The following is a 16,548-nucleotide window of genomic DNA, read 5'->3' as shown; positions in this document are numbered from 1 at the left end:
GAAAGTGGTTGAAACAGTACTTGAATAAGATACAGTTACTCAAGTCAGAATTGGGCCCAGAATACTGGGCACGTCAGGTTTTTGTGGTCCTTCAAGGATGGTTGTGGGGGTTTTAAAGAAAAATCTTATTGGACTCATACTAATTCCTTCTAATACTGTGTTGAGGTTGATTTGGAAGAATAGTCTTATGCATATTTAGAAATTTTTACCAGGTAGTCTGAGCCCTTTCAGGAATCTCTTTTCCCTATGGATAAAGCCATTAGAGTACCAGGTGCCTGACTTGACTGGCTAAACCATTTGCCTGAAACTGGGAGATGTAAAAGGTCATTTTACTTCTCTGTTCTCACATTCTCATCTTCTGTGAGATCCAAAATCATCAGGGCACAAGTGTTAGAATGGTTTCACAAAACAATGTTTGCTGAATAGTTTTGCCCTCTTTTTATAAATACAAATATATATAATGAAACTCATTATTTATTTCAGGTGGCTCTATCTTGGCCTGCCAGCAGTGTTACGTGGAGTGTCCTACATCCCAAGCACACTAGTTCTCCTCATTTTAAAGAAGAGACTGAAATCTGAAAAGTTAGTCTTAATAAATGCCCCAATGGAAATGCAAGATAAAGAACAAGAAGCAGTGAAGTAGCATTTCATAGAAGGACATGTTGGGGAAAAAAACATTCCTGTGTAAATATTGGGTATATCCTTGTGAAGAATTTTGTATTTCAACTAATGACCACTTGGACAGAGATGACTAGAATTACACATAGTTGTATCCTACTTATATTATAAAAGTATCAGTTTGTAAACACAAGGCATGAGAAAAATGTTTGGTGTGAAAGAACAAGGACTAGAAATAAGAAAACTTATGAAATGCCAGGTTTGAGTTGTCTGAGCAAGGGGCTGTGAAGCAGAAACATGTGTTCAGTCCTGCTTCACTGAAATTAGAGAGAATTTTGCTTTTGACTCCAAGTGATGCCAGATTTCATCTTGGAATTCTTACACGATTTCCCTCAGAGTCTCTCGCATTGACTGTAGATGGCATTTGTGAGTTCTTCAGGCCCCAGTTTTCCAGAATGTTATTTGATTATATTGATCCTTCCAGGCAGGGATTGTTTGTTATTCTGCTTAGTATAGGTGGTCAGTATATTGAAAACCTGGTTTATTACATGGTCTGGGTGTTGTGGTAATGATAACAAATTAAAATTAAATTTTTAGGTAAATGCTTTGTTATGGTGATTTTTTTTTTTTTTTTTAAGAATTGCATAGAGCATTGACAAGGAAAAAGGTAATTGGGATTCATTGCTTCAGTTACCTGCTGCCCTGGGATGTCTGAGGGTTTTTCGTCCTTAGATATTTAAATGTCTCAGTTAAAAAAAGTACCTATAAAGAAAATCCTGGCGTTATAAGTCATACAAGGTATCTTTGTGGTTTAATGCTTCCAGGTTTAGGATCTAATTTGGCACTGCCTCATGTTTGACTCCAGTGCAGAGGACCCTTAGGTCTGCCTGATAGTGTCCATGCAATAACTGCTTAAGGCTTATTACTCCGCAGTGCCTAAGGCTTGGAGGGAGTTTGTGAAACTACCACAGACCAGTGCTCCAGCACCTGCAAATATTTCCAACTTACTTATTCTACATGGTACAGGCCTCACCCATTTAAACCACCTGGGACCTTTTGCAGACATGAAAAAGCAGGAAGGATATTTTGCCACAGTAGTCCAGTAGTTCAGGTACAATCTGTTTACTTCAAGGTGTCTTAATGACATATGTGTGCTTGGAATTGCTTCCTGTCCTTGTGGTATCAGTGAGAAAAGAGAAATTTCCTCCCACAGAACAGGAAATCTGCTCCATAATTCTAAGCTTCTTCAAATACAAGTGATCCTTAAAAAAAATTCTTTTGAAAAGATCTGTCATAGCCCTTGTCTCCTTTTGTGTATTGGATGATAGAGCTGAACAGGTATAACATGAGGAAGGGAAGCAGAAGAAAGACAGACGTGATGCAGCCAGGAACAGAGCAGAACAGAGAATGCAGCTCTTTATTAAACCACAGATTTTCCAAAAGCTTGTGGAAATTTGAAGCTGATTTGGAGTGTTGTTCTTGCTAGCATGGGGCATTCACTGAAAGCTGCTCTTTTTTCTTGTGGTCATATTCCTCCAAAGCTGGAGTTAAAAATCCTTTGCAGAAGTTTAGTCACATCTTGGTGCCAAGGTAACCTGGGAAACATGAAAAGTTACAGAGCACCAGAATTTCAGAGCTGTGAGAAACAAAAGAGCTTTGTTAAGCAGGCAAATCTGTGCTGCTTACATGAAGCACTGCCCGAGGGTCAGGCCTAGTTAACTCGCTGTGTTTTGAAGTGGAAGGAAGAAGATAGGAATGTTTCCAAGTAACAAAATGACCGCTTCAGCAGGAGCATTTCCAAGTGTTAAATTTAGCATTTCAGTGGATATATTGATGTTGTGTTTAATTGTTCTGGTTCACCTGCCTAAGAAGGGAGCTGTGAAGAGGCCACGTTTCCCAGGGGCCTACCCCGGTTGTGTGCCCAGGTAGGCCGTGCTGCGTGCTTGGTGCCTCCTTAGAGAAGCTTCTGGGCATAAACCTGTGGTGTTAACGTTGCTTCTCCAGAGGAAAACCAGGAAACAGAGGTAATCCTCCTAAATCCTGTATGGTATGCCATGCCTGGTACCACAGACATTCCTAGGATTGGGCTGGGAGGTTAGAAATTTACAGTAATTTCACGAATACAAGCCGCACCAATTTGACCAAAACTTTGGTGGAAACCCGGAAGTGCGGCCAATATTCCGGGGCGGCTAATACATTAACAAAATTCTAAAAGCTGCCAACACGGAAGTGAGAGCCCGCGGCAGCCCCAAGCCAAGCTGGAGCCCGGCCGGCCCCGGCAGAGGTGGGAAAGCCTGGCAGAGGCGGGGCCAGCAGTGTGGGGGGCGGGCGGCAGAGCCTGGGCCAGCAGGGCGGGGCAGGGGGGCGGCAGAGCCCGGTCCAGCAGGGCGGGGGAGCCCGGGAGAACTGGGGCTAGCAGTGCAGGGGAGCATGGCAGAAGCAGGAAGGCCGGCGGGTGGGGCTACCTGGCAGCGGGGGAAGCCCAGCAGAATCGGGGCCAGCAGCGTGGGGGAGCCCGGCGGTGCGGGGGCCTGCAGTGCCGGCCAGGGCGAGCAAACGCGGCAGCGGTGCAGACGGGAGGGGGCGGCCGGCGAGCCTGGCGGTGGCGGCGGCAGCGGCAGCCCTGCCAGCAGGGCTAGCAAACGCGGCGCGGGGCGGCCGGCGAGCCCGGCGGCGGCGGCGGCAGCCCTGCCGGCTGGGTGAGCGAACGCGGCGCGGGGCGGGCGGCGAGCCCGGCGGCGGCAGCCTGCCAGCCGGGCGAGCGAACGCGGCAGCGGGGCGGTGCTGACGGGAGAGGGGGGCCAGCGAGCCCGGCGGCGGCGGCAGCACCACCCGGCCAGCCCCGCCGAGCCGTGGCGCTGAGCTGGGCCACCCGGCCCCGTCGGCAACCATGAGCGGGCCGAGCCTGCCTGGCCCCGCCCCGAGCCAGTAAAGCCCGCTATGCCGCGATCCTGTTACTAATTGGCCAATTTGTGAAAACTGAGCACGGATTCTCGCGACGAACGAAAGTGCGGCTAATATTCGGGGTGCGGCTTATCTATTGACAAAGACGGCAACATTGTCGAGGCACCGGAAGTGCGGCTTATAATCCGTGCGGCTTGTATTCGTGAAACTACTGTACTCCTAAAGCTAGGCCTTCAAATGTAAAGCTGAGCTGTAGACTGTATTCCTTCAAGTTTTAACATGCTAACCTTGATTCAGCCATCCATTTAAATATGTGCTTAAAAATGAATGGACTTATTGATGTTTATTGTTTAAATTTGTGACACTGGACATAGGTGGCCCCAAACTGATGCTGTTGTGACCCTCATTTGAACAGAGGTGGGGTACAGAAAGTACTTAGAGGACATTCATTATGCTTGAATGTTTGATCTGATCCTGGTCTGATGTTTCAAGCACTAAGACCTGTGTCAGCCCTGTGGGCAGCACAAGCCACAAATGGGAATTATGGCAGTAGAAGTAACAGTGGTGTAAAGTTTATAAAGCAACAGCGTATGAATATCTGAGCTGATAAAATCAATATTAAATTATAAAAATGGGTGGCAGATTTATTTTCTGAGTGCCTGAGAGCCCAGTAGATGGCTTTCACAGAACAGCCAACCATGTGTCTCTGTCACCGAAATTTCAACCCAGTAAAGTACCCAGGAGCTGAATTTTGGTCCTTAAGGCTGCCAAGTGGAAGACTGGGTTTGGACCTGGATATGGATGCTACCAAACACTGATGAAACAAACACTGCAGGTTTGTCAGGCAATGTGATGATCTTGGAGGTATTTTAAAGGCAATGATACGCGAACTGTGCGCACCAGTGTTTATCTAGCATTTTGTGCTCAAAGTCTTTTCTAATAATCTTTGATGTTCCATTGGGGTTTTTGACTGCCATCAGCTGTTGAGGCATCATTTTCAAAGAAATAACAAGTCTTCAGCCTCACTGAAAAATGTTAATGCTTTGTGCATGAGCAGGCTATGTGATTTTTTGTTTTAATTATTTTGTCTGTATTTTAATTTCATTGGCTACTTATAATTTTACAGGGTTATCTGTATCCTAAAAAATCCTGTGTCTGGTATGGAACTTCATTATCCCCCTGCTGCCCTTAACTTTTAAGAACTGAGACCTATTCTTGTTGTACATGATAAACAGTTGTGAATGGAACAGAGTGTATTGTCTAAGCTGTGATCGTGATTTTTTTTTTTTCTTGACAGAACATTAGTCCTTTGGGAGGAAAATACGTTACCTGACGAGCTAATTTTAATTGGTGGACAGAAGGGAGGTGTGATGACCAAAGCTGCATCCTTACACTATAATTTGGTTGAGGTTGTATCTGATTTTGATATGATGCTGGCTTTGTGTTTGCGATACAAATGTATTATGCTGGTATGTGTAACCTCTGAAAACGCGAGCATCACAATATCAGGTAGGTATTGCTGGCAGCGGAAGTTAACATTCTTTTTCTGTAATTTCATCTGTGGTGGACAGTGGACTGTTTCTGTAACCCTTCTATCTCGAGTAGAGTTTTAGCAGCTAGCTCTTCTCTACAGACTTTGCTCATCTAAGCTAACTGTGGCACCAGAAACCAATTCAGCCTGTGGCTGTGGAGTGAAAAACCCTGAGAATACTTGGGATGGCATTTGGCATGCAAAGAAGGCAATTCACTTTTTAGTTTATGTAATTCTGGTCATGTGAAACAAACTGATTATATCCAGCAACAAGTTCGTAGCTACGGCTCCTTCTTTTTTTTTTTTTTTTTGGCCACACAGAATTGTTGTTAGTTTTTTCCTTTCTTTATAAGGCATGAAGTGTTCCCAGTTATGATGCTTGGGATTTTGAACATTCTTTGTTTAGGACTTTCTCTGAGAATGTGGAAAATTACTTGGTAACTGCCCCTCTCTTGCTTTGTCCAGGGAATCAAGGGTATTTTGTAAATCACAAGATGAAACACCAAGGATTCCTTTGGAAGGTTACATTTCAGATATTGCAATGCTTCTTTCTTCTTTAAAAGAGACCATTCTGTGACTCCAGGCCAGAAGTGTGACATGTTAATTTCTATCTATTAATTTCCAGGAGAGGTGCTCAGGGCTTTTGCTCATGTGTGTGTCCATGGGTGGCAGCTTGCGGAATCCCTACAGCCTTTGCAGAGCCAAGAGGAGGGCCCTTACCTGGAGGGCAGAACGCCCCATTAAGGTGGGACACAGTGTTTTAAAAGTAGTTCATTCCAGAAGTCGTACTTTTTAAAAGGCCTTGACCCACCCTGTGTTGGTGGAAAGCCTACCTGGCTTTGTGAGTTTATTGTTTACATGGTTCCAAAACCAGCTTTGAAAAAACAAACTTCTCATTTGAGGTTAATGAGACACAGTGGGCCAGTTCATGCTGTACCTTGGCTGTTGCTATTGTTTTAAGGTAGGTCTCTGGATGGCTAGAGTGCAGGCAGCTGTGTGCTGGCTGGTACACCATGGTGGGTCTTTGTTCTCAAGAAAACCTTCTGATGTTAAGACAGTCATATGTAAAACAATCTTAAGTTTCTGCAGAAATTTTCAGCATTAAAAAAATTCCCAAGAGAGCACATGACTCGCAGGGGTTTTTTTTTGTTGTTCTTTGTTTTGGTTTTTTGTTTTGCTTTTGGTGGTGGGGGTGATGCAGTTTTTTACCTCCCATTGTGCTCCAAATGCTCTTCCTAGTGAGTCTGTACATCAGGATAGTAGCATTTACAATTTGCTGCTTTGTGAGTTCTAGTTTCATGACCAGCATCTTGCAAGAATACTCCTTTCAGATGTGTGTGTATACGTACATACATATATACACACATACATATGCATGCAGACACAAACAGGCAACTTGTTTCAGACATAGACAACTTTTTAATGGTCTCTGCCAATTTTCCAGCATTTGAATTTAACAGATGCAGTCTACTAAATGACTTGCTTTTCCATTTGGACTCCTTTTCTGTAGAAGCCTGGCATCTGAAATCCCATCCTGGATGCTAGTGAAGTTAAGTCCAAGTTCAAATATAGGAAAGACAAAACTATTCATTGTTTCCAAGTTCCTCTGTTAATTTAGCTTGTTATATTTTCAGGCCAGAAAGACCAGAGTAGTAGAGGCTGCATTCAGCTATATGCTGTTCTCCCACAGACTTTAAGATCCAGTATAGGATTTTCTTGTGTTAATTAGAAGTCTTTGTAGAGAAGAGGAGAGCTGGTAGTTCTCCAACTCTGATTTCTGTGTGAACATCATGAACTTGCTATTATATGCACAGAGTCAGACAGTGGTATTGTTCAAAAAAAGAATTACGACTGCAGTAAACACCTGGAGACATGAAGAGTGGTACGTGTGGGAGAGCTGTTTTCCTTCAGTACTGCAGCTGATAAATCCCAGAGAAATCCATATCACACAGAAACCCTCGTGCTTCTGAGGGTGAGCCATTGCCATCGTTGAGTGTAGGTGGTGTAATCGGTACCTTTCCCCCTCCCTATTCTGATGTGTGAGTTTTTCACAGTGTATGGCATAGCAGGTGGAGAGGAGCCACTTCAAGGCTGCAGTCCAGTCTTCCAAGTGCAGAGGTCACTGGGAGGGAATTGTGCTGTGAAATTCAAAGGCCTGAGTGCCCTAAATGACACCTGAACTGAGCTGTCAATGCTCATTTGCCCTGTTTTTATCACAGACTCACAATAATAGTTTTAAATTAAGAGATGGGAACAGTGCCAAGATTGAGGTTAGTCTGAATATGTCTTTAGTGCAAAAAAAAAAAATTTAAAAAATCCACAGGTAGAAGAGGTACCAAGAGGATCCATTAACTTGTGTTTGCATGGAAAGGGATCCGGATAACTCCCTGATGCACGGTGAAGAAAAGGAAAAAAAACCTTCTCCCCCAGAGTTTTGGGCTGGCAGTAATTCTCTGGGATAAAAAATGGTGCCTGTGGTCACTGGGAAGGGAGGGCAATAAGCAGAGGGTGCTGTGCTGACATCCCTGGCACTGACACTACAGCAGAAGAAACATCTGGGGCATCTGCCTCGGGTATAACAATTGCACTGCAAGCTGCAAATGGGAACTCCTGGACTGTCAAAGGGGATTTAAACTCCTGTCACTTTATAAAGTGCTGGACATGCAGGCAGGGTTGCTAATGAACAGATGGGAACAATTAATGCTTCTAATTCTAGTCCTGACGGAGTTGGTTTAACACTTTTGACTTAAGTTTATTTACTGTACCAAATTTACACAGTCCTTACCATCAGTAAAAGATTATTTTTGGCACATATTTATGGGTGTTTGCCAAGTCAAATTTTAAAATGTAGTTGGCATGACTTCTATGACTTATCTGGAGATTGTTTTATACTCTGATTTTACTCTTGGAACCTTTCCCAATGTGTCAAAAGGACCCTGTTGTGTTCATGCTTTTTATTTTAATAGATTTTTATAGATTTGTTTATTTTAACAGATTTTTATTTTAATAAATAGTTTCTCATCTAATTTAAAATTAATTTTTTCTCTTTGTTTTTATATTCTTGAGGTATTTACTAGATTCAACCTCCCTAAAGTAAGGCTGTACCTTCCTTATGTGTACAAAGTACATTATGATTTGTCTCAAGAATGCTTGAAATTTGTGTCATGCTCAACATACTATTGCTTTGAAAACTCCTTCTTGGTGGCATGTTGTTTTGCTTCCTTGAAAACTGCCTTTCTGTATACTACTTTAACGTGTTGATGTTGTGTGTATTTTTTACCTTTGAGATTTTTCAACAATTTGGGACATTAACAAATCAAAAAGCAAGGAACTATTTTTTGCAAATTGAGTTGTCGTTGGTCCTGTCAGAAACTTGTTTCGGGGCTCCTGCTTTTGCTTTATAGATGTTCTGTAACAAAGATGGGTGAAAAAGAACCAGGCTGCTTCCTGGAGTGGAACACTTGTTCAGTGTGTAGAGCTGTATCAATGATACCTCTGACTTCCAGATCTTAGAGGGTGATATGGTTACATTCCTCAGTAGAAGAAAGAAATTCTCATGGGATGTTTGTGTGAGATTATGCTGCACAACAGACTTAATGATGGTTCACAATATACTTACTTTAGATAACTGAAAACCCAGCTTGCTCAAAACCAATTACTGAAACTAATGTTTAAAAAATTCCTAATGCATAGTTCTATCAAAAACCAAGACTCTGTAAAATGTTTTCTTCAAAAAGTGATTGTAAGCTTTCTTTGGGACTGCATAGGGAAGTACTGATCTGAAGAAAATTTAGGAAATGTTTTCCTTGAAGCTTCCCACATCCATCTCTTTTTAAGTGAAAGCACAAAGCTTTAAGTTTTCTTTAATGACTTTTAAAACACCATTTCTTAGGAAAACAACTCTAGGTTCTATAAATAATAGACTTGCAGATTTATCAAGTACTTTAAGATAACTTCACTTTAAAAAAAAATCAAAGGTAAGTTTATAATATCTGAATGTACTAACAAATTGGTGTTGAGATGTTCCTTCTATGTTTCCCACCAAGGACACGATGAAAACCTTTCGAGAATTATTTAGTAAGTTGTTGTTATTGTACTTTTGAATAGAAGAGCTAGCTAGCATTTTAATATCCACCACTTTGATAAGCCATAGCTGTTTAGGCCCATCATAATGGTCACAAGAGTTCTTCCTATGACTTTGAAATTTACTGGAGTCCAGGGGATTTGCGCTCTTTTTGCAGTAGGGAATTTGTCCTGTGCTTTAGGTTGCCATCCACAGGGAGATAAGATTGAAAGTGTACTCCTCGCACACATGTGCTGCTGGAAGTGCCCAGAGTTACCTGTTTACAAGGGTTTCTCTCCACTGCTCTCTGCTCATGAAGAGAAATAATGATCCAGCTCCATGCTCCTTTTACCCTGACTCAGGCACGTTTTGCATTCAGGGCTGGCACAGGCAGTGGGCAGGTCCCTCTAGTGAACTAGAGCTTGGAGAGGTCATCAGAGATCTTGGCCTGAGAAGACATCAATAGTAAGGTAATGAAGATTATTTCCTTTGGATTGCAGGTTTGGATTTGGAGGTTCAGAATGGAAGTCCTATATCTGTTCTGACAAAAACTTGGGGTTTTTTTCAGATTCCGTTTTGTTTTCCATAAGCGTAATTAATTCAAGCACAAATTATATCTAAATGCTAAGGGACAACTTGCTAATAAGTGTTAGGCATTGGAATAATTTTTAATGTCTATTTCTCCGAGGTTAACAGTGTTGTTTGCTATATAAGCATACATGTAATACCCATCTTACAGTTTGAAGAGATCATAACCCTTCTCATCTAGTACTATTATTGTTGGAGGTCTTTACACAAGACTACTCAGCAGGGTCCCATCCTTGGGGAGGGAATTCCCATACTTCAGAGTTAGATGGCACCAATTTTGCATGATGCCTGTGAAGAGTTGCCCAATTTAGTTTTACAGGAGCAAATGGTCATAGAAGAGCACTTTGAAATTATTTTTGCCACTTGTATCTTGGTCTTTTTTTGAGTTTTCCTTGGGATCTAAAGGGGCTGGAATTAGTAAACAAGATCAAATGATTGCTTGGCTTAGCAGCCCCAAATCCTCTGTGCACTTTTCCAGAGGTGAAAAATTGGTGTCAAGAAAAAGACTGAACAACTTATATACAAATCATACTTGTAAGAACTCTTTGTGTATTGAAGCAGAGGATTAACTGGTTTTGTTCCCTCTTTTTGCACGTGCTGTCTTTGAATGTTTCAGCAGGAATAGGGTACAATCAATCCGAATTCATGTTCCTTTTCCCTCCGTGACAGAGGAAACTCGTGATGTGACTTGGAGCTCCCTGAGCCTTGCAGCCCCATCAGCCCACATGGTCTCCTGGCTGACAGTCTGGCACTTGGGATTGTGTGCTCCAGGCTGGGGCTCTGTTTGGCAGGGGAGCTCAGTCAGTGCAGCTGAGCCGAACTAAAGTGTTGACAAGTGGGTCGCTCTCCTGCAGAGCTTTCTCCATCGGTGAAAAAGAGGCAGATCCTCAGTGGAAGCTGCCATCTGCTTCACCCCAGCATGGCAGGATGCCAGTGTTAAAAATTCTGCAGTTTCTTAAGTGGCTGGCACACAAAATAACTACTTGGAGGAAGAAGGAGGTGGCTGAGCACACTCTCTCTGGGTGTCCTTACATGTCCTTGGCCACAGAGCATCTTGCAGCCTTTTGATGCAGTTCACGGGTGCTGCTGTGCAGCCAGCCAGGCACATCCCATCAGGGATATCACATCCTGCTTTGGGAATGGGGCAGGTGCTGCTGCTCAGCCTGGCTGGGAGGAGGCAGCTGCTGCAACTGGAGCTGCTCCTGGGGCTGTTGGCAGGGAACTCTTGCACCCATCTCTGGGCACACACCACTGCCAGCCCTGGTTGCAGCTGGGAGCAGCACCAACAAACTCTTCCTTGTCGGTAAACAGCTCTCCTGTTTTTCAGTTTCTGCCCTACCGTGGGCCTTGCACAACAGGTTCCCGGTACAACCAGTTGTCAGGCTGGTGGCTGACACAACAGCCCACGGTGTGGCATGTGGAGAGGCTCTGGTGTGTGCTGCTGGTGCTGTGGGCTGGCTAGGATCAGGCTGATGTGCTTTGCCTCTCCAGGACTGCCCTTCCATAGCAAGGGCCCCTTTCCTCACCGACCAGCAGCTGCCATGCCACAACTGAGTTGGACAAGGTGTGATGACAAGTGCTGTCACAGGCACTGGAGCTCAGGTTGAAAAAGCTGCTGAAGACTGTGTTTATGGGGGTGCTGAAGTCCTTTTATGGTGGGATGCATCTCTCCTGACTTTCTGTTGTCAAAAGCTGGTCTTGGCTGTCTAGCCTTTCACAGCCATATCTGGAGTTCGCTCCATCTCTTACCTGGAGTGAGTATCTAGAATAGATCCAAGAATCCATGCTTTTAGAAATACTTTGTTCTTTCTCTGTCGATAAGGTGAACCTGATTGAGTGGCTCATCTGGATGTGTCTGCACTAGATCCATGCAGTGCTGCCTTGTGAGCGGATATGACCATCTCTATGCAAGGATTACGAGAACTGTCAGGTCCTCTACAGATAAACTTCTATGTATTCAACTTTAAAATACATTTCTTGTGGGTGTCTCATCTTGGGAACTGTGTTTAAGAGCCTGCTCTCCTGACAGACTATGGGCTTGCAGGGGCCTTTCCAAAAGATTTCACTTTTCTACCTGGTTGCAGACTAGCAGGCATAAATAGAGAATGCATTGCTGGTGTTCATACGTTTTTTTCCTGCTAACTCTGTGATATTGTAATAGTTAAAAGCAGCCTAAATCCAGTACATATGAATTTGGCATTGTTAGATGATGCAAAATCTGCTTCTTTCCAATGGTATTCTGGTAAATGAATCTAAGCTTTTCAAAGACTGAAAAAAATTAGAATAATTAAAATAATTAAGGCATTGAGAAGCAGGCAAGAGTAACTGTTTTTCACCTGAGTAAAAGTATGCAAATGAGAATCAATTTATCTGAAGAATAGGTTTGATGGGTTTCTCATATTCTGCTCTCTTTTAAGAGAAAGTGAGTTTTAACTTGTACATTGTTCCCGTACATTAAAACTAAATTAATTAAACAAGAAGTCCGCATTTAAATAGTAATGCGACAACACTGCATTAAAATGATCATAGAAAATAATACTTTGTTCTGTTGCAAATATTGTTATGAAATGGTAGAAATAAGCTGTTTTGATTTGCTGAGAGCAAATAGAGAGAGCATATTGTCCTGCTGGTAAAACAGGAAAATTGAAACCCTAAATTAAGACCCATAATAAATGAGTGAATATATAATGGTCACAGTACAATGTGTAAAATTCTATCGAGCAAAATCCAATAACAAGTGCAAATATGGCAGATAAAATTGTCTGCAGTTAACCTGCAAGCTTCAGGGAACAATCAGAGCTTGAGTATTTATGTACTTAGCAACTTAAAAATTTCTTTTAGCTTTCATAATGTTTGCTAGTTCTGACTAAATGTTATAATTCAATATATTCGAGTTAACTTAGTCTTTAGCAAATCCCTTGATGTGTTCTTATACAAAAGAAGGCACTCCAAGTTTGCAAACCTCTGCACTGGGGCTGTGGTACAGAAGGCTCGTACCAAAAACTGGCAGATCTCCATTAACCATTTGTGCCATCCCTTGGTTTCCCTGCAGACCCTCCGAGGCACCAAGGGGTGGAAAGCTGGAGGCTGTGGGTGCTTGGAGAAGTGGAGTCTCCTCTCCCAGGGCTCTGTGCCTGAGCCAAGCCTACTGCACGGCTGGTGGGTGGACGGGAGGGAGTTCCCTTCGAGAGGTCCTTAATGCAGCTCCGATGTTTAGACATTAGGGGGGAAAAAAAGGTTGAAGAAAACAAGTTGTTCCAGGCGGGAGAGGCTGGCACCGCTGGCAGGTAGGCTGCCAGAGCAGTGACAGTGCCGGGGACTGCCTTCTGCTGCGCTGCTTTTGTGTCGCTCATTGTGGGAAAGTTTTGCAATCGCCGTAAGAAGGAAATCCAAGGTTTAAAACCCATGTGGTGAAGTGCTCCACTTGCCGGAGCAGGCTTGGGCTGTGACGTGTCCCTGGCTCCCAGCCTGGGAGCCCTCGGGCAGGGCAAGAACAGCCTGACACTCCTCTGACACACAGTAAGTGCTCTCTGCCTCTTCCCGTTCCTTTGTTTGTTTACTTGGGGGCTGCCACTGCTGCCTGTCTGCACATCGCCTTGTCACTGAACTTGAAAGACTTTATGTCAAGTGCAAAGGTACAATTCTGCAAATTCAGTTGTTTGCTTTTTTGGTTTTTTTTAAGGAAAAGCACTGGTGGGAGCAGCGTATTTTATCACTCCATAGAAAAACTATCCATTACCCTAATTAATATATTAAGTCCTTTATAATTTTTCTTGCTTCACAGAATTTTAAATACCACTGGTGTCAATGATTCACTGGTTTGCCAAAGTTCAGATTATCATGGAGCGGTTATGGAAAATGTGATTGCTCAATTAGGTGTAAAGGTGTTTCTACAATTTAGCATTTTGAGTTTCAGGTATTTTATTAGTCTGGCACCATAGATAAAATTTTATATTTAAGATATTACCAAGAAAACATGTCACTGATTTGGATACTGTTTATTTAACAGAGTCAGATGTTTCACAAAGTTAATCATCAGCAAAATACAAATCAATGAAGAATGTATTTACTTTAGAGAACTGTGTTCCAGCTCCTATCAGGGTAAGTCTGACTTTGCCATACTTTAATTATCGATAGCTTTCTTTTAAATTTTTATTTTATTTTTATTTTATTTTTTTATTTTTTTCTTTAGAAGCTGCTGAAGATGGTCTGAGGAAGGTTAGGTCCCTGTAGAAATTTCATGTGTGGCTTAGTCTGAAATAGACATGCTTTCTTTCCTTCATCCCCTTTTACTGGAGTAGGATTTGGAACTAAAATTCACAAAATTCAAGTTGGAGTTCTTACGAGGCTTTATCTCTCTTCATGAGACATCAGTGCCTATTTTCAGTCGTTAGGAGTGACCCTTAGGGGGTTGTTGGGTTTCTAAGACTGTTGTTCTTTTCGGCATAGGTGGATGTTCCACAGGGAACCCAGGGAACCCTGGGCATCTTTTTTTGGAGAACGGAACTCTCAGAGGAGCCGGGTGATGTTTGTGGGTTATCCTGGGACCCTGCCACATCCCCACAACACTAAGGTGGGCTCCACTCATGGCTTAGTTGGCCTGGGGGCCTGCAGGAGGAAAACCTTAAGAGTTCCCATGTGACTGAAAGAGCGTGGCATGTTTAAGATTCCAGTGTCTGGAACATGTTACAGGCCAATTTCTTGTCATATATCCCTCTGTACTCTTTGAATGTATGTGCAAACGTATATATCAGAGCGAACTAGTTGATTTTGGTACTATAGCGCCAGTTTTCCAACAAATGAATTAGGCAGTAGTTTTGGTTTTTTTTACTTGCTTTCTTTCCAGGTGTGTTGGTATTAACTACTTTCCCCTGATAGGCTTAATCTACACCGGGCAACACAGCTGATTCCTTAAATCTGAGCCAAGTTTTAGACTTAAAACTTTATCAGTCTTATTAAAATATCTACATTTATCTTCTGTCCTGCAGGGAGCTTGTGAAGGCTTGTGGACTTAGTCATTATTTGTTGCTTTTAATCAGTGCTCTCCTTTCCCTTAATATATCTTTACCTACCACATTGCTTGCCCTATTTTCTCCTCTGTCATCATTTGTGCTCTGATTGTACAAACATTTATCGAATGAATAATGTTACTCATTCAAATGCAGACAGAATGGTTGTATTCACTAAGAAAATCCTCCGAAATATAATATCAGAAGCCTACTGGATCATGCCAAAGGTCCGTTTCGTCTGGAACAGTGATCAAAAATGGGTATCTCAGAAAAAATTTGTTCAAGTGTGGTGCAGCTGTTTTTCTGACAAACTGTCCTAACCTCCAGCTGCCTAGGGACTTTCATTGTCGACAAAGACTTCTAAAAATATTGGATGAGTTACCTATAAATTTTCCATCTATCCAAGAAAGTTCTGGAACCTTTTAGAAAGCAAATTTCACAAACCAGGTGGACTAGTCCTTAGTTACAGTAGATACTTGGAACACTCTTTAATGTCCTTCCTGAGATAGCTGCACATTGACATGTTTTCTCAAGTAGTGTCTTGCTACTAAGTATGTCTGAAAAACAATGGAAAGTGCATTTCTTATGCCAATAATAGTTAAGCATAGCAATGTTTTCCTAACAGGAGAAGGAAAACCATGGACAGACCAATCGCTGCTGGCCAGCTTAAAGAAAAATCGGTGTTCCAGGACAGTAATGGCAGTGCAGTCTCTGCCAAGCCTGCGTGCCATAATTGTTCCAAGCTGAAGGTATGGAAGAGCCCTCACCAAATATTTTCTCTGGAGCACTGAATTGCCATTTGAATTCCTGTCAAAATTCAGTTAGTTATGTATGGCACTGTTTGATACTTTGAGTTGGGAAAAATTATCTGGGCTGCTTCCATGGGGGGATGGAAGGGATTTGGGCAGCAGGGCAGGGAGAGGGTCCTGCCTTTCTGCTCGGCTGTGCTGAAACTCCACCTGCAGAGCTGCCTCCAGGTCTGGGTCCCAGCACAGGAAGGATGGGGAGCTTCTGGAGCCAGTCCAGAGGAGGGACCCCAAGGGAATCAGAGGGATGGAGCAGCTCTGCTGTGAGGAAAGGCTGGGAGAATTGGGACTGGAGAAGGGAAGGCTCTAGTGGTGACCTCATTGTGGCCTTCAAGTACCTGAAGGAGCCAACAAGAAAGATGAAGAGAGAATATTGACAAGGGCCTGGAGTGACAGGACAAGGGGGAATGGCTTCAAACTGACAGAGGGTGGGCTTAGATTGGATATTGGCAAGAAATTGTTCCCTGTGAGGGCAGGCAGGTCCTGGAACAGGGTGCCTGGAGAAACTGTGGCTGCACCATCCCTGGAAGTGTCCAAGACCCAGTTGGATGGGGCTGTGAGCCACCTGGGACAGTGGCAGGGGGTGGGACAAGATGATCTTTAAGGTCCCTTCTCACCAAAACCATTCTGATTCTGTGGTTGTGAATCCAAGAACATGGAAGTCAATACCTGTGCTCAGAAGTTAAGAAATGAGGTCGTATTTTACTAGCAATTAATTTAGAGATGTGCTATAGCCACAGTGGTAGTTGCAGGTAGATCTTTTTAGTAATGTTTTTTAGAACAGGGAGAGAGTTAATAAGATGTACCATGTTATAAATACCAGAAATTAACAACATTATGCTGCAAGTTTTTCCTAAGGAAGGAACAGCTGAACCAATGTGTATTAGAAAGTTAGAAGATCCATACCATCAATGCCAATTGTCATTTTCTTTAAAGTAACAGAGTTTTTGGAGGCCACCCTGGAAAAAAAAAAGGAAAATCTATTTTCATGATGACTATAGGATAATTCTCCTCATAGGAAATTAGAAA

The 16,548-nt window shown here is 42.9% G+C and overlaps 2 protein-coding genes across 15 annotated transcripts in view; both read left to right on the top strand.

Annotated features, from left to right (window-relative positions):
• LOC116995259 (solute carrier organic anion transporter family member 1A2-like) overlaps nt 1-1,220 on the top strand; it is a 40,997-nt gene extending 39,777 nt beyond the window's left edge. For 10 of the 11 annotated variants that reach the window (XM_033057784.2, XM_033057783.2, XM_033057785.2 and 7 more), the window contains one exon: nt 484-1,220. In XM_033057784.2, coding sequence (XP_032913675.1) covers nt 484-643 — 160 coding nt within the window. In that variant the 3' untranslated portion in view covers nt 644-1,220. The remainder of the gene's footprint in view (nt 1-483) is intronic. The other variant, XM_033057793.1, reaches the window with a different exon arrangement.
• A 995-nt stretch (nt 1,221-2,215) lies between these two features.
• Nucleotides 2,216-16,548, top strand: part of LOC116995258 (solute carrier organic anion transporter family member 1C1-like) — a 30,346-nt gene continuing 16,013 nt past the window's right edge. The window contains exons 1-5 of one of the 4 annotated variants that reach the window (XM_033057777.2): nt 2,216-2,642; nt 4,820-5,031; nt 5,679-5,798; nt 13,714-13,805; nt 15,339-15,462. In XM_033057777.2, coding sequence (XP_032913668.1) covers nt 15,352-15,462 — 111 coding nt within the window. In that variant the 5' untranslated portion in view covers nt 2,216-2,642; nt 4,820-5,031; nt 5,679-5,798; nt 13,714-13,805; nt 15,339-15,351. The other 3 variants (XM_033057778.2, XM_033057779.1, XM_033057780.1) reach the window with 3 other exon arrangements.

Source organism: Catharus ustulatus, chromosome 4 (assembly GCF_009819885.2).
Source record: "Catharus ustulatus isolate bCatUst1 chromosome 4, bCatUst1.pri.v2, whole genome shotgun sequence".
In the NCBI taxonomy this organism is placed as follows: domain Eukaryota; kingdom Metazoa; phylum Chordata; class Aves; order Passeriformes; family Turdidae; genus Catharus; species Catharus ustulatus.
Note: the sequence above shows the minus strand (reverse complement) of the source record. Positions and strands in the feature narration are given on the sequence as shown.